General features: G+C 39.3%; 1 protein-coding gene across 1 annotated transcript in view; it reads right to left on the bottom strand.

Annotated features, from left to right (window-relative positions):
* Nucleotides 1-19,024, bottom strand: part of SGCD (sarcoglycan delta) — a 422,824-nt gene that overhangs the window by 396,708 nt on the left and 7,092 nt on the right. The window contains exon 2 of the mRNA XM_028493399.2: nucleotides 3,343-3,531. Coding sequence (XP_028349200.1) covers nucleotides 3,343-3,531 — 189 coding nt within the window. The remainder of the gene's footprint in view (nucleotides 1-3,342; nucleotides 3,532-19,024) is intronic.

Genomic DNA, 19,024 nt, shown 5'->3' with positions numbered 1-19,024 from the left:
GGATCCCCCCGGACCGGGGCACGAACCCGTGTCCCCTGAATCGGCAGGCGGACTCTCAACCACTGCGCCACCAGGGAAGCCCCGAGAATATGCTTTTAACGTGCAGGGAAAGACCAATTTTCTGACACTTCAGCTCTATTCGCTTAAAAGCATTACTGCTATAAAGCACCAATTAGGCTAACCATGGCATTATTCTCACTTTAGTAAGTAGTTGGTTTCATAAAGCTTTAAGAACTCTCAACTTTGGCAATCAATTTAGTTAACTATAGGAAATGGCCTATTTCATATAGATTATTACCTTAATATCATATTGCTCCCCAAGCTCGCATACATTCAGAGTGAACTGTCACTCTATATACATTTACATAGACCTCTCACTATTAAGCCTGCCAGATAAAGCACACTCGAGAAGCCATATTTGTATAATATGACGGTTATCAGGGTTTGAGTTCATATTCTCCACCACATCCACCCTCAAATCTTTCGGGTTCTATAAATTAACTTTACCCAAAACTAGCTAAAAATAACAAAAAGAGCCCCAAACAGGGAATTAGGCGGATTCACGAGTCCCAGCTAAGTTCCAGTGGGAAGGTAATGAATTCTATCCTGTTTTATTTCGGTCCTACCATCCAACCATCTCACCAGCCAGAACCCGGGAGTATTCCAGTGTGTCTTCCAATCCCTCAACTCTTATATCCAAGCAGTAGATGAGGTGTGTTGCTTCCATCTTTTAAATGTTTCTTGAATCTTTACTCTCCATTCTACTGCCCTAACTTCAGTCTTCTCCTATTTTATATTACAACACAGAAGGTTTTCTACTTTAAATCTTTTGAAATACAAAATAAAAACATCACAGAACATGCATATCGACAAAAGACAACTATGGTCCCTTGGATTTAAGACCAAACAGACTCAGGACACCTTTCAGAGGCCCAAACTCTGAGAAACTTTCTCCATTATATTGCATCCTCAACTGAACAAGTATCTAGACTACAAATCTGATCACATCTTTCTCTCTCTGCTGCTTAAGATACTTCTCTGAAGTTTGCTTGTCTATAAAGTAAGCCCAAGTTCAACAAGTGTTTACCTACTCTGATTCAGAAGTAGAAGCTAATGTGCTCCAATAGTCTAGAACATATTATCTTAGACCCCTAAAATCCCATGGAAATGGACCTGTATCATCTTCCAAACTTAATATTGCAATACAGAAGCTTAGTTTCCTAGCGTTTACTGCAATTATTAAAAAGTGAGCCATTCTCCATCATTAAAAAGCCTAAAAATAATAAATGCTGGAGAGGGTGTGAGGAAAAGGAAACCCTCCTACACTGTTGGTGGGAATGTAAGTTGGTACAGACACTATGGAGAACAGTATGGAGGTCCAGCAAAAAATTAAAAATAGGGTCACCATATGATCCAGCAATCCCACTCCTGGGCATATATCCAGACAAAACTATAATTCAAAAAGAAACGTGTGCCCCTATGTTCATAGCAGCACTATGTAAAATAGCTAAGACATGGAAACAACCTAAATGTCCACTGACAGATGAATGGATAAATAAGATGTACATATATACAATGGAATACTACCAAACCTTAAAAAAGAATGAAAGAATGTCATTTGCAGCAACATGGATGGACCTAGAGATTATAATACTAAGTGAAGTCAGAAAGAGAAAGACAAATACCATATATTATCACTTATATGTGGAATTTAAAATATGATGGAAATGAACCTATCTATGAAACAGAAAAAGACTCACAGACATAGTGAACAGACTTGTGGTTGTCAAGGGGAAGGGAGTCGGGGACGGATGGATTGGGAGTTTGAAGTTAGCAGATGCAAACTAGTATATACAGAATGTATATAGAATGGATACAAAACAAGGTCCTACTGTATAGCACAGGGAACTACATTCATATCCTGTGATAAACCACAATGGAAAAGAATATAAAAAAGAACATATATATATGTATAACTGAATCTCTTTGCTCTACTTAAGAAATTTATACAACATTGTAAATCAACCATACTTCAATTAAAAAAATGAGCCATTCTGATGCACTGTTTCTAACCATGGTTTACAGAATCCTCAGGAGTCAAGTACCTATAGCCCCTCCCATGAGTGATGAATGGAGGCCCACGGAAAAGAGATGCAGCCCTTGCTATTCTCAAAGTTCACTCTGCCTGGGAAACACACATAAAAAGTATTACCTGGAGTGATCAGTATAATAATAAATACATAAATGGGGCTACAGAAGCATGAAGGAGAGGTTGTACCAGGCACAAAAGATGGAGAAAAGCAGCCCAAGAAGAAGAAATGGCCTGAGTAAAGGCAAGAAAGTCTATCTATGCACAGGGTGTTAAGGATAAAAATAAACTTTATAATTCAGGAAAGGCATATATTTGGATTTTCTATTCTATTTTGAATTTTTACATGAAAACCTTACTCTTAATTGTGTTATGGTCACGTTTCCTTATCAAACAGGAGTTCTTTTTATTGCCAGTGTAATTACTTACTTCTGCTATCACAAGAGGAAAGGCAAGTGTTTTCAGGGCAGCAGATTACTGCCCACTATGCCATCACTAATAAGAGAAATTGTAATATTTGTACTGTTATAATCTCCAGAAAAGCTCTAGGGAAAAACCTCAGAATAACTCCAGAAATCATTTTGCCAGGATTTTCTTTTCATTTGAACTTCAACAAGTAAATGTCCAATCTGTAGAGTGGTCCTAAGTGTAAGAAATTCTTCAAAGAAGCATAAACACAAATTCTTTTAAAAAAATGTAACATGGCTACACTCTCGTTTCCATTCTACCCAAGCAGTGGGAAAGAGAACTGCCATCCTGAAAATTGAGGAAATGCTCCATTAACCATAGTAATGAGCTACCAGGTGTAAACAGACAGGGAAAATTCTTAGATAATCCCCGAAGACTAATTTTACTCTGATGTTTCAACCCCTACCTCACAAAAACTTTCTTAATCACTACTAAAATTTGGAAAAACTTACTACTTTGGACTCTATGCCATCTTTCTCCTTGGATTATTTACTCAAAGTACTCGTAAGCTACAGATTACAGAAACACGGTTATCAAAATAGAAGGAAAGCATACATGATGGATCATAAAGGAAGGAAAATGCCTCAAAAGTGGATTACCAGCCTCTGAAAAACTGAGATCTAAAAGAAGTCAATCCCCACATGTAACCTGAACAGCAATTTCACCAAGATACCAGCTTGCAGGTTATCTGAATCCTATGCCATCACTTTCCACATTTCTTTTTCTTGCCCCATGCTTTCCCTTCCCCCAAGGAAAGCTAAAGAAAACCATGTGGTTTTACTTACAATTGTGAAGTTCATGACTTTGAGAATCCAGATGGTCATGGCCAAGTTCACCAGTATTAAAATCATCAGGAGTAGTACAAAGAAATACAGGCATCTTTTCCGCCAGCCATAAATCCCCACTTTGTATACCTGTGGCCCCTCGGAGCTGGGCATGGTGCTCCGGTGATGGGTGTACTGTTCCTGAGGCATCTGAAATAAATGAGAGAAGCACTCACATTAAACTGCTCAGAGAGGGCTTCCCTGGCGGCGCAGTGGTTGAGAGTCCGCCTGCCGATGCAGGGGACACGGGTTCGTGCCCCGGTCCGGAAAGATCCCACATGCCGCGGAGCGGCTGGGCCCGTGAGCCATGGCTGCTGAGCCTGCGCGTCCGGAGCCTGTGCTCCGCCACGGGAGAGGCCACAACAGTGAGAGGCCCGCGTACCACAAAAAACAAACAAACAAAAAAAAAACTGCTCAGAGAGAGGAAAAAAAAGAATGTTAAAAAATCAACCGATGAAGAGATATGGCTGACTGCTGTCTATATGTTTCCACCCTCCTGACAACTCTAAAAAAATCTGTTACCCCTGGACAAAAGTGGTTCCTCTGGATGCTTGCATGAGCTCTCCCGTTTCATGCAGACATCTCTCATGATATGTACTGAGACAGCCCCATATATATCACAGGAGGAGAGGGACCCATAGGAAGCCATTTTCCAAATGATTCTTAGAATTCCAACATCTTTGTGAGGGAGACACTCAAAGTCCTCAGGGTAAAATTTAGAATTCACCTGAGAAAATAAATTAACCCCAGCAAGTTCTTCATGGTGGTATACTACTACTACTTAGGCAACTGATTTGGGGGAGGTAAAGTTATCTCAAATGCAATCATTCTGTATTGCCAAAAAAGTTAGTGGCAAAAGTAACAAATTTTATCTTCCCTCCATTCCAGAGTTCAAAGGGGTGCGGATGGGCACATAGATTAAGCCTCACTTGACTCAGGGATCTTCAAAAGGTGATAGCCTGTGCTTAAATGCTTCCCTTGACAGAGATCTCATTACCCTTTTCAAGTAGTCCTTATGAGTTAGACAATTCTAATTGCTATCAACACATTTATTTAATAAACATAAAAGAGAATCAAAGTCAAGTAAGGTGTGAACATGCCTTCCAGGAGCTTGCAGGCTAATGGGGAGAACAAACTAGTTAAACAGTGATAATAGCAGAGTGAGATAAATTAGAAAAAAATATCTGCCAATATGAAGGAATATTCGAATCCCCTTTAAAGTAAGGAAGCTTTCCCAAACCCCCGCTGTTGACACAAGTTATCTTTATACTAGCACTGCTAATTAGGTACCAACACAAATCTAAGTAAGCTTATCACTTCTATAAAATTCTCCAACCAAAACAAATTTTAAAATTAAATACAAACAAAGCTGCCAACGCATATCATTCAAAATGGGAAATAACTGACTACTGAGAAGAATGATGACTTGCAAAACTAAACAGCATAATGTGGTACCAAGGGCTTTAGCATCGCATCTTCTGAGCACAGCATCCCTACTCTGCCATGAACCATGTGACAACATGGCCTCTACTGCTTTTCTCCATTCAAATGACTGCACAAGCTTTATTTGGGGATATTTACTTCATTTGGCCCTCACGTAGGCAGACTGCATTCTCTAGGAATAAGGCCTGTCTCTGCTTAATTTCATCTTAGTCAATAGCACTTACATTAGTGATATATGATGCCAAAGTGACCACGGTGACAAACAAAATGTAGGCCCTAAAATCATATCCTTGGTTATGAGGTCATCTTCCAGATGGTTCAGAATATACTTATTGTACGGTTTTTAGATAATCACTAAAATGCACATATAAAATCTAAAAATACCTCAGAGAACTCATGGTCTTTAGGCATCAGTGGAATTGCATGTGAAAAACCAAGTAAATTCTTACTTAAGGTCAACTCAAATGCTCAGTGAAGATCTACATACATCTATGTCATTGTGAACACTCCCCTAGCACCAAAATCAGGCCCTAATATGAGTATATGTTCAAACATATGTGAGTGGAATGAATACGTGAAAAAAATGAATGCATAAATGATGAATGAATGAATGATTTCCCATCCACTATGAAATCTGCTGCCATCTGGGTGTGTACAAAAGGCCAAGCCAAACATCAGTGGGAACGTCTTGTTTGTATCCTTGCAAATTTCCACTTCAGTCTCCCAAAGCCCTGGCTTCCCAACCAAGCACTGAGCTTCACACTATGAAGGGATCTCAGTTGTATTACTCAGCCCCTTACAATTCTGCAGATCAGGGCTGTGTTGTAGCAACATGGGAACACAGCAATGTCATCTCTCACTGACCTTTTCACACACTAAGATCAATAAGAAGGGAAAATAAATGTCTTACAAGTCTGAAGGAAATTAGGCCTTTCTGTTCCATTAAATCATATTCTGTAAATTAAGGAAATAGTCACAAACTCTTAGAATCCTATTTGCAAGGTCCTTTGATTCTAATCAATTAATTCTATGAGTCAGCTGACTTAAGACTAGAGAAGCTGACACACTTGTGCTCGGCTCCAGGGTTTGTGGCAGGGCAAGGACAAGAATTGTAGTCTTTGACCCTTGCAGGTGTGAAGAACAGTGAGAAATTCTTTTTTTTTTTTTTTTTTTAATTTATTTCTTTATTTATCTTTTGGCTGTGTTGGGTCTTTGTTGCTGCGCGCGGGCTTTCGCTAGTTGCGGCAAGGGGGGGGGCCACTCTTTGTTGCCGTGCACAGGCTTCTCATTGCAGTGGCTTCTCTTACTGCAGAGCACGGGCTCTAGGCACGTGGGCTCAGTAGTTGTGGCGCATGGGCTTAGTTGTTCCACAGCATGTGGCATCTTCCCGGACCAGGGCTCGAACCCGTGTCCCCTTCATTGGCAGGAGGATTCTTAACCACTGCACCACCAGGGAAGTCCAAGTGAGAAATTCTTGACAAATGAGTGTACACAAGCTAGCGATATTGCCAGCACACCAGGTGCCTTTTCTCTGACATTTATCCCAACCTATGGGGGCATTACATAATTTAGCTACAAAATGGAAATGACATGGTCAATAAATATTTATCAGGCTGTGGATATGGACATCATACGTGTGATTTTTTTTTCATACACAGATTATTAGAACTTGACAGATGCAATGATTATCTCCACTTGGATTTTGTGATCCTGATGTACATCAGAGGAACCTGTGGAGCTTTTAAACCATCTACACTCAGGTTAATTAAATAATAATCACAAGGAATTTTTTTAAAAGTTCCCCAGATAATCCTAAAGTGTAGACAAGGTTGCATACCACCGATCTAGAATAATGTCTCAACCCTGACTATGCAGCAGAACCCAGAACAAACTTTTAACAGATACAAAATCAAATTCTGAGCTCTACAATGGAATTGGAAAGCTCCCCAGGTCATTCCAGGCATTTGGGACAGCTTATTTTAAAATGCCTTTTTTGCTGTTGTTGTTATTAAGCCAGATACCTCCCTGGCTGCTGCTGCTTCTTTTTTTTAAATTGACTTTTATTGAAGTATAGTTGATTTACAATGTTGTGTTAGTTTCTGTTGGACAGAAAAATGAATCAGTTATACCTTTTTTTTTTTTTTTTTTTTTTTTACAATACAACCATTTCAAGGCAAAAATCTTGAAATAAATTCTAGAGTATAAAGCAGACCAGCAGAGCTCCTTTGCTTAAAGCAAGAGTGAGGGCTTGGCCACTCTTAAAGCACTCCTACAGAACCTTCGGACTCTTAGAAACAACTGACTTTCCCCCCCCATGTTAACTGACCAGCTGAGGAGCTCAAAGACAGTAAGGGGAAGGAGTGACCTTTCAAGCCACACAGTGAATTAGAAGCTGAGCAGGGATCAGAACCCAGATCCTCTGATACATGGTGTAGTGCCTGATTCTATATGTCATGAGGCCTCTTGCACCGGCATCATACTTCCTGCCTACTTTAAGGAGTCACATAAAACAAAACATTCCAGTTTGCAATTCCAGGAAGGAAGGAAAGACAGAAGGAGGGAGGGAGGGAGGGAGGAAGGAGACCATTTTGTACAAATGATTAGAATACAAAGTGTTGACATCACTTATATGTGGAATCTAAAAAAAAAATGGTGCAAATGAACTTATTTACAAAACAGAAATAGAGTCACAGACGTAGAAAACAAATTTATGGTTACCGTGGGCGGGGGGGAAAGGGATAAATTGGGAGATTGGGATTGATATATACACACTACTATATATAAAATAGATAACTAATAAGGAACTACTGTAAAGCAAAGTAATCTATTACTCAGTAGTCTGTAATAACTTATATGGGAAAAGAATCTAAGAAAGAGTGGATATATGTATATGTATAACTAATTCACTTTGCTGTACACCTGAAATTAACACAACATTGTAAGTCAACTATACTCCAATAAAATTATTTTTTGAAAAAAAGAAAAAATAATACAAAGTGTTGCCAGCCAAACAATATGGTAACGGATACATCTGTTATAAATAATCCTGCTTGGAAAAAGAAAACTTAGATAAGCTGAGTACATTAATTTTTCTAGTCAAAAACAGAAACATGTTGAAATAATAAAAACTTAAGAGGAAAGACAGACTCCAATCTGTGTTTCTTTTTGGTCCTTCCTGGGAGAAATCTGCTGTATAGGGAATAAAGTTGAAGTTTCAGGTCCTCCCTCATCCAAGTCCCTTCCATGGCCCCGGAAGGGGCCCTAGTAGTGTATTAACAGCCATCATATATTTTTGTAAAACTCAACTAAAGTAAGAGGAAAAAGACCCTTTTTCACCTTCCCCTTATGTTGCGTGGTTTTGGAGGATTTACATGCATTTTGAAGGTCCGAATAAGAGGAAGTTGAATTGGGGTTTCACATAGCTTGGGTGCAGTGGTATGTATTTACATGGTTTGCAGACACTTCCCTGTAGAGGTACATTATGCTAGCTCCCCTCATATAAGAATGTCTTCCAGGAATTCTCCTTCCATCCTTGGCGCCAACTCACCAAGCATGCTGTCATGAAGGTACACGACCAAAGGACACACTGCCATGTAAACACGTCCTATGATGGCCAGCACCAGAAATATGTGGGTACTAGAGGAGCCAGAAGCTAGGTGGAAATTTTTTTTCTAATCATCAGTTACGTGAAATTTCAAGTGTAGAATTCAATTCTCATTGACACCCAGTTAAAACAGAAATTCTCTCCTGTCAAGAATATACTCAATGCAGCACAGAAAATAAATGTTCCCCACAGTTTTTCTTTTCCTATGGAAATCATGGAAAAGAGAATTAATCAGAATTCTTGTGTTTTCAGGTTGTGTGCACCGTGTGTCTGAATTCTGTACATAAAATTGCATGCTTTATGCTTCACAACTATCAATAATTTTTAAAAAAAGTTTTATTGAAATCGGCATAGGAGACAATTATCTTTCTATTGTCTACAGAGAAAGTGGTAGCACCAAAGAGCTGTCATATGAAGAGGCAATCAAAGGATATGCCACCAAAAACTGTAGGAAAAGTAAGTCAGATAGTTAATTATTAATATTATTTTTTCTGGATTTTATGGTAGGTCAGCTTTTAAAAATTAATAATTTAATTTCCTCATTCTAAGTACATAGTCATGGTTTTTTAACTTGAGTTTGTATTTGTAATTTTTTAAGTTTTTTCCTTAAAACAGCCCCACAAATTGTTCAAGCTTCGGGCTTCACCAAACCTGGAGAGTCCTCTGGTCCCTCCCATAAAGAACCCCAAGTGTACATCAAAACCTCAGTGGAACATCATCATAAGACGTCACTGCCTAGCTGAGCTCAGTGAGAGGTACACTTATCTATGTTCCACTGGGAGGGATTTTCAGACTTTTGAATGTGTCAGAACCACCCTGGCAAACAATAAGTGCAATAAATGCAGATTCCTAGGCTTCACACCAAGGAATAATTCAGTAAGTCTGGGGTGCATCCGAGAAATCTGTATTTTTAACAAACACCAAAACTGATTCTGGATATAAAAGGCCCAAGGACCACGTTTTAAGAATGCAAATTTACATCCAACACAAAAAAAATCACCCTTGGTCCATCTTTGCCTCTACTTGTGTTATTTCTCACAGGATTACCCATCTTCCTCCCGTATCCTAAATGTATGCTTTGCCATCCCTCACGTTTTCACTGCATTCCTACCCTGGAGCTTTCATTTCCATTATCCTCTTTCAGCAGTATATTGAATATTATGCTCTTTGCAGCCTTTGGTGCTTGGTTTTTAAATCTCTTTGGCATTAAACAGAATCTTAGCTTACCTTTACAATCCTCTCCACATGTTGCCTAACTTTACTCTTATTGATGCCCAGGTTTCCAGGTCCTTGGCAAATGCCAGAAACCTCATACTCTCTTCTATCTACTGAAATGGCCCATTCAAAAATCACTAGTGATGTCCCAGGGGCTTCCCTGGTGGCGCAGTGGTTGCACGTCCGCCTGCCGATGCAGGGGAACCAGGTTCGCGCCCCGGTCTGGGAGAATCCCACATGCCGCGGAGCGGCTGGGCCCATGAGCCATGGCCGCTGAGCCTGCGCGCCCGGAGCCTGTGCTCCGCGATGGGAGAGGCCACAACAGAGGGAGGCCCGCATACCACAAAAAAAAAAAAAAAAAAAAAAAAAAAAATCACTAGTGATGTCCCTGATCAAAATTCAATGTACTCTTCTTAACACCCATTTTCCTTGGACCTTCTGAAGCTTTGGTCATTGCCAACTTCCCCTCCTCCTCTGAAAATTTTGTCCTTCTTTGATATTCATGACACTTCTGGCTTCTTCCCTCTATCTTTGATTACTGTGTGTCTTTCCAAACTCTCCTCTCTGCCTCTTTCTCTCAAGTTCACATTATGAGTTAGCATTCTCTTTCTCCCATCTCAGAGACAATGTCCAGTGTCATACTTTCATTTTGTACTTCTATGAGAATTAAACTCAACTTACCAATTTTACTCCAGTTTCCATCTCAAATTGGACCTATCTAAATGTCTTTCATCCGTCTACTCCCTCATCAAATAATTATTGATTGTCAATCAAATTCCACATACTGTGGGAAGGGTCTCAAGATACCACAAGGAAGAAGAGTTAACTTGCCTTTATGAAGCTCACAGGCTGGGTGGTGGGGGACTATGTACAGTAAATCCTTAGAGACAAAATGAAACATGTGAAGTATCTACACTGAAATATATCTGGTAATGTTAAAGAGAGCACCACAGGATGCAAAGTATTTTATATACACTCATTTAGAGAGAACTTTCTGAGGATGTAACATTTATGCTGAGACTTGAAGGACGAGAAAAAGACAGCAAGGTGAGGGTAGGGGCAAAAAAAACACAAAACTATCTCAGGCAGAAGAAGGAGAGCAAAGGCAAGTGTCCCGACGCAGACAAGGCCTTTGTGACTGGCTGTAATGAGTGAAGCAGAGATGGGAGTGAGATGAGGCTGTAAAGTTGACTTGAGTCAGATGATGCTGGGCCTTGGAGATTCTATTAAGAAGTTCAGATGTTATTGAAAAGTCATTGAAAACCCATGGCAGAATCTGACACAAGGGAGTGATAATCTGATTTATAAGAGTATAGCAATGCCTAGACCACAATAGGTGCAGAATATTTGTCTTTTGATGTGATTAACGCTCTTATTTTTTCCCTCCCTCTATACCAATCATGCGTCAAAACATTCTCAAAAATTGAATAATTTAGCAAAAGTGAGCCTTGATCAGTATAATATACTCCCTAAGAGGCCTACTTTTATCTGTGGTGGTGCACCAGGCATGTAAATGTGAAAACAGAATCTTTCTAAGCAAATCCACCCTCTTCTTGAGAATCACAAGACAACAGTATTTTCCATCAGTCATTGGGAACTTCTTACAGTGTCATACAACACATTTTACAGTGATATATGTTACCTCTCTGACTATATCCCAAACTCTTCCAAGTATTTAAAACTTCTTTGAACTCTAGTAGCACCTAAACAATGGGTGTGTGTGTGTGTGTATGCATCTATGTAAGTATATGTAATTATGCATGTGTATGTATAATTATACATATATACACACACAATTGCATATATTTGTTCAGTGAATGAATAAAAATCAAGCCAATGCTAAATTGCAAAGCATATCCTCCAGTAATAAGTAAACAGCTATAAGATCAGAAGCAAAGGAATGAAAACTTACACAACTTGCCTCCATCTCCTAAGGCACATGCAACTATGATATATTGATGTTAAGTAGGCTTAACTACAAAGCATTACTCTGCTCCTTCATAAAGCTATTTTCAGTGTTCACCTGTTCATAAACAAATCCAGTTGACTTAAAGATAATCTGTTTTTTTGCACACAAAATACAATAGGATTATATTTCCCAGAGAACGAATGTAGTGAAACTTTCTGTTGCTTTGCCATTAATACGGAGGAACCACCAATCATCAAGGCAATGTCATAATATAATAACCACCCATAACCATGGCTAATTAAATAGCTGCCAAGTATAACACACATGGGATTTCCAAAGAAGGTCGTTCTGGATGGGCATTTTAAAAGCATGGTTTTGAGCTGTAACCTCATGGTCTCACACATCCAAATGTTCATACCTGGGATCATGTAGCATTACAGAAACAAGGCCTTGACACTAACTTAATGTGACAATCTCAAGGAGAGGATCCATTTTTATGACTTGGACTTGTGAAGAACTTCCTCCTAGGTTGTGTGGCCTGGTTTCACTCTGTCACTGCTCACACCACCAAGACCTCAGTGACTCTGCTACCTGAAGGTTTTTCCAACAGCCTCACAAATGTCCAACATCAGTCACAGAAGCCATACAATTTGTACAAAGCCCATGCTCTCTATAAAGTGTTTACAAAGATCCTTGAGCCAAGCCCAGCCTAAATGGTACATGGACCCTGTAGCTGTTGCCCCTCTAATTTAGGAAGTCACATTAAATGCCCAGCTTAAGGCTCTCCCACAATGACCTTCAAAATGTTAAATCCCACTACTTTGACACGACTTTGACATCTTAACACAGAAACCAGCCTCATCATACTCAAGTGGTCAAACCCATGTTCACTCCCCTTCCTAAATCTAGTAGGTACCAAATAGTTACTGGAAAATCTTCTAGTGCCCTCCTTCCTACATTTTATCAGTTGATATTAGGATGATGGAAGGTCTTGGGGCAGAAACATACACAGCTGGCACATTTCATGAGGCTGAACACCTATTCTAGAATAATGCTGTTAGAAACCATCACTTTCTGTCTGCGTTGTGTTTTTGTTTCAGCTGGATTCTTCTTCAGGAGAAGAACAGATGTTTTCTTTATTTCCTCCCCAAATAAAAGAGATATCTAGAAACAGTTACAGTATCTGCATTATCAGTCTGCTGTGCAAGAATGCATTATGTTTTGAGGGATGATTAAAAAATCAGTAAACCTTCTAAAGACATATCAATGCTATCAAGTTTCCTGATGATTTTTCTCTGGAGCCTATAAAATTTTATGGGCCATGATCCACTCTATTAATAGGGTTGAGGACAAGGAGGCATTGGCAGGCATTTTATTAAGGCTTGCTAGACTCTTCTACCCACTAGGCTTCATAATGTCTTGCTCCATAAAGGGACTTATGGGAGTGATGACTGCAATTCTCTGTATAGTTACATACCGTGGGGCAAAGAAACGTGGCAAAGCACAGACTTGGCTGTGGAGGAAACCCCAAACTCAATCTATTTTTAAACAGAAAAAAAAAAATCTTTGACTATCTACCATGTGCCAGGTACCACAGCAGATCCTGGATATATCTAGGTCTTGAAAAGGAAGAGTAAGATATTTCTGTTTTCATCAAGCTTGTATATTAATGAGAGAAATGGACAGTAAACAAGTAAACGGATGAAACCATTAGAACTAAAGTTAGGTGGGAGGAAGGAAACAAAGAAGGTTCCATGACAGAGAGTAGAGGGTGAACCACACTGGTCATGGAAGGCCATTCTGACCAAATGACAATTAAGGTGAGACCTAGAGGTAGAACAAGTTTTCCAGCAGAGGACAGAGCAAGCATTTCGGCCTTAAGAACATCCTCAAGTTAAGCAGGATGGCCAGCAGGGTGGGCACTGAATGACTCAGAGGAAAGGGTAAAGGAGGGCTTTGCAGAGAGAAGCTGTGGACTAACTATACTCTGCCATATACGTTATGGTAAGAGTACAGAATTAACATGGCTAGACTAATAAATACATTCACTTACTTAGAAATCAGACAAGTGATACAAATCAAGTGAGCTAGGGTTTGTTAATGCTGCTGCGGCATCTTACAACTTCCAGAACATTTAAAAGTAAACATGAATTACATTACTGTTTACAACTGTAACCAGTTTATATAAATAGCAGGAATAAGTTCTCTCCCAGGTTCATTACAGTTTCTAGAGTTTGTTGTAAATCTGAGTCATTTTGGATTATCTTGGCACGTAAAGTTTTCCATTACCAGGTTAATTCTGAGGTCTCAGATTTAAAATTACCTGCTTTCAAGGGTTGTTTTCATTCAGCCATCCATACAAGGCTTCAGTCTTGGACTGCTAATGTTTGGCACAATTTCGACCACGGTAATAAACTCCTCACTTTTAGCTCTGATATAACAATCATCCATAAAAGTAAATGCCTATTTGTATGAAACGGTCCAGGAATGGCATGTTTTATTTAAACAAATATTTGGACTAATTTAAAAGTTAGGTATTTCATCTTTTCGTTTTTTAATAATTGGAATACGTAAGTGTTGAACAGTTTTTACTGCAAAAAATTAGACAAGTGCATGTATTTAAAAGAGATGAAGAAGATACAGTTAAGAAAACCTTTTTCATTTACACTTTCAGCCTTTCTCCATAGAGGCAACTATTACCAGCCTGGTTCTTATCCCTAAAGAAATGTTCAATACACATACAGCCTTTATCCAATATACACATTCAAAACATACATACACACATTTAGATTTTTCTTTTTCACAGAAAGAAGGGCATATTTTCACTCTTTATTGTTCTTAATCTAACTTGGTCCATTTACATAGCTCAGTGATAGTCCCACAAAAAATACAGAAATCTGGTTTTTTTAAAGTTAGTTTTAAATTGTATGTGCACATGATATTTAACTTAATCAACTCTTTAGTGGTGAACACAGGTTGTTTCCACTAATTTTCTGATACCAATGCTCATTTAAACAAATGAATACTTACGGGGTATTACCATGTGCTGGCACTAGTCATTCAGTGGTAAAAGACAGACTCCCTGCCTCTTGGACCTTACATTTTAGTGGAGGAAATGATAAACAGATAAAAAAAACATCTAGTTTGTCATACTTATTCTTGGGATAAGTCTTATGAATAAAAAAGTAAAGCCAGAGAAGGGGACAGGCAATGACCAGGGAGGCTCCTGTCTGTAGGACGGTCATGGAAAGCCTCTCTGTGGTGGAGATATTTGAGAAAAAATCATGAATGAGCAAGAGAGTAAAGCATGAGGACATCTGGGAGTAGCACCCCAGTCAGAGGAAACAGCACCAGCAAGTGCAAAGGCCCTGAGGTAGGGGCTCACTTGGCATGTTCAAAGAACAGTGTGGCTAGATCAGAGCATACAAAGGGGACAGTGTTTGAAAATAAGCTTGGAAGTGCATGCAGAAGGAATGCACATTGGGTCTTATACGCCACAGTAAAACCATAGGTATGACACTGATTGTGACAGTAACTATCAGAGAACCAAGGTGCAGGAGTGATCAGATTTTCACTTTGGAATCACTCTCACTGTTCTGTAAGGAATAGACTGCAGGGGACAAGAATGCCAGTAGAGAAACCAGGGGCCTGTGACTCCTGAAGTCTCCCAAAGAGAGGTGACTGTAGCCCAGATTTGGGTAGAGTTTGAGTGAGAAGGTGGCCAGTTGCTGTATTTGGAATCTATTTGGAAAGTAGAGCTAATAGGATTCGCTGATTCCCTAGACCTAGGGTGTGTGCAGGACAGGAGTCAAGGAGAATGCCAGTGTTCTGGCATGATCAGCAGGGCGAATGATGGTGCTATTTATCAGGATGGGGAACACTGAGAGGATAGTGGCTCATGGGGCAGGAGGCAAATGGAGTGTGAAGAGGGGAGAGAGAGAGCTCTGCTAAGTCACACTGATTTTGAAATGCACAGAAGAATCCATGGGGGTGGTGTCACAAAGGCACATAGAAATGAATCTGGAATTCAGGGGGAAGACTGGGCTTAGAAATGAAATGTGTTAAGTCTTCTCCATATGAGTATTATTTAAAGCCACAGGAATGGGGCATACAAGTTTCACATATGTCCAAACAGAGAGCTCAGAGAAGCCCTGAGACGCTGAATTGCTAGGTTAAGGTATGCATGAGTGAGTGTGTGTGTGTGTGTGTGTGTGTGTGTTTTAGATATTATTATCAAAGTTCTCCTCCAAAGTTCAATTCGCCTTCCGTTTAAATTCAAAATATTTATCTCTGATGAATAAGAAGATATTTCAATATAACTACAAACATTAATTCTCACTGTCCTAGAGATTTAGATGTGTGAGGTGTCAGCTGAAGTCATTTCAGACAGAAATATCTTTGTGAAACACACATACATATTTGTTCTAGGCATTTTCAGATACATTAGCTCATACATTCCTGACAGCACTCTGGGGGATCAATCTTATTAAAACTATTTCATAAATTAAGACACCGAGGTACTAAGGAATGAAGGGATGTTCTCAAGGGCTCCTAACTAGTAAGTTGGTTAGGGTCTGGACTCAAATTCAGGCCCCACTTTCCTTCCAGTGGACACAGAATGAGGCAAAGACTTAGCTTTCGCTGAATAAGATGCAAGGTATTTACCACAATGTTCATTGCAGCTCTATTTACAATAGCCAGGACATGGAAGCAACCTAAGTGTCCATCAACAGATGAATGGATAAAGAAGATGTGGCACATATATACAATGGAATATTACTCAGCCATAAAAAGGAACGAAATTGAGTTATTTGCATTGAGGTGGATGGACCTAGGGACTGTCATACAGAGTGAAGTAAGTCAGAAAGACAAAAACAAATACCATATGCTAACACATATATATGGAATCTAAAAAAAAAAAAAAAAAAAAAAAAAAAAGGTTCTGAAGAACCTAGGGACAGGACAGGAATAAAAACACAGACCAGATGTAGAGAATGGACTTGAGGACACAGGAAGGGGAAAGGGTAACCTGAGACGAAGTGAGAGAGTGGCATGGACATATATATCGTATATATACTACCAAATGTAAAATAGATAGCTAGTGGGAAGCAGCTGCATAGCACAGGGACATCAGCTCGGTGCTTTGTGACCAACTAGAAGGGCGGGAGGGAGACGCAAGAGGGAAGAGATATGGGGATATATGTATATGTATAGCTAATTTACTTTGTTATACAGCAGAAACTAACACAACATTGTAAAGCAATTATATTCCAATAAAGATGTTAAAAAAAAAAGATGCAAGGTATTTAGAATGACCATTTAGGTATATTTAGTGTGAGATGCATTTTAAGAGGGCATATACAGTGCCACCATCTGATAAATCTGTTTTCCTCAGGTCCTCTCATGGCACTATTCCAGGCATTTGGACACATCAAAGAGCAAAGCCACCGGTCCCTAATCTCATGGCAGTGGCAGGAGGCAGCGAAGGGAGAGACAGATAATCAACATGAAAATTATGTTTGAAACTTCTGTCATAAGACAAATGGGGGCTACGGGTAAAAGAGCAAAAAAACAAAAAAGACAGGAAAAGGCAGATCATCAGTGGTAGGGGGTGAAGAGCTGGGCAGGTTCCACCTTTAAAAGCATGAGAAAGGCTGACCTCATGGAGAAAGTACAATAATATATGAGCAAAGACTGGAAGGAACCTGGAGAGTCAGGGAGATCTGGCTTTGCATAACACTCAGACATCATTCTAAACGTGGTCCTTGACACTGTAAGTTGAAAACCAGGAAAGAATGTAAACTGAACACCCTGAACAGGAAAAATAATTTCAAACACTGAGAGCAAATTTAATAGTGTCACTTTCACATGCAAAGGGCACTGCATCTACCCATTGTGGCCTCGTCTATAACCAGCTTTCTTAACAGGAGCGACAGATTGTTTTCAGCTACCCTGTGTTGTGCAAAACCGGGGCTTCTTACATCCCCATGAATGATTCTGCCCAGAACCAGATGATGACAATTGCAGTCAGGCCTCTACAGTGCTTCTGTGACTTGGGGACCAAGCTGTGTAATAAAATAATACTGAACATGACTCAAACACTTAATATCAGAGAATGAGACACAAAGCTTGAAGAGGACATGGACAATATCAAGTCATGATTTAACAGATGAGAAAACTATGTTCAGGGAGGTGAAGTGACTTCATCAAGGTCACAGAGTCAGTTAGTCACAAGACCAAACAAAGTCTGCTAAAACTGAAAAACAGCACGTCTCCCACGAATTCCAGGCTTCAGTCTTTTCAACCGAAACTCCTGTTTGACACCACTTTCATCAACCACCATACACATGCCTTTTGAACAATACCCAAAGGCAAATCACAACAAAACCACGTTTCCTAACACAAAGAATACAAAACTGTTGATAAATACTTGCGTAATGGTTACCACGTGCCAGACCCTGTTCTAAACACTATACTGAACTTATTTAATTGTCACAGACATATAATTATGAGGCAGGTGCTAGTACTATCTTGATTTTACAGTTGAGGCAACTGAGAAACAGAAAGGTTAAGCAACCTACCCGAAGTCATTCAGCTTGTTAAAGACATAACGAGAATTTGAACCCAGAGTGCCTGGGTGAAAACTCTGTTCCAATTCTTGTGTTAAATGTTTCCAGATATGTGTATACACTTAGTCAGAATAGTGTGATTACCAATTAGGAACATGTTTTGGTAACAGTTTTAGCTAGAATTTCTCAAAATGGATAGTAATTTTAAGACAATTCTTCATATACTTATTGATGGACTACTATATTTCAGCCAGGGTGCATGTTACTCTAAGTATAGGCATTTTTTCCTAGGTAATAAACCATCTTTGATACGTCTCTGAAACCCATAAATTTTTATAGCATCATGAAAAACAGTTACAACAAATTAGGCACATCCTTCTATAGTGATTCAATAGTTCCATAAAATTAGCATTGATCCAGTAGATTCTCCTTTGACAGCTGTTTGGCAAGGATCTTTAGCTATTACCTGTGCTCTCAAATGCTTGCAGGGAAATCTGTGGTCTGAAGGGAAAATCTCTTCATCTCATTTTTAGTCATGTTATTTCTTTTTAAAAAAAAAAAAAAAATTAAAGTGTCCAGAAAGAAGCAGGAAAACAATAACAGCTAAAAGTTATTATGCACTTTGCATGCCTTCACATATGTCTGTATGTACACATGAACATATGTATATATGTTTATTGAGGTATAAGTTACTCCTACTGAAATACACAGATATTCACTACACAGCTCGAGTTCTACAAATCTGTACATCTGTGTAAAAAATATTCAGTCAAGATAGGGAACCTTTCCATCACCCTAGAAAGTTCCCTCATGCCCCTTCCTCATCAATCCCCATCCCCAAAGGCAGTGACTGTTCTGATTTCTATCACATTTGAAAATTTTAATCCTAAGTACAATTCTATG

This window comes from Physeter macrocephalus, chromosome 8, assembly GCF_002837175.3.
Source record: "Physeter macrocephalus isolate SW-GA chromosome 8, ASM283717v5, whole genome shotgun sequence".
Lineage (NCBI taxonomy): Eukaryota > Metazoa > Chordata > Mammalia > Artiodactyla > Physeteridae > Physeter > Physeter macrocephalus.
This window is presented reverse-complemented; position numbering and strand designations above follow the sequence as displayed.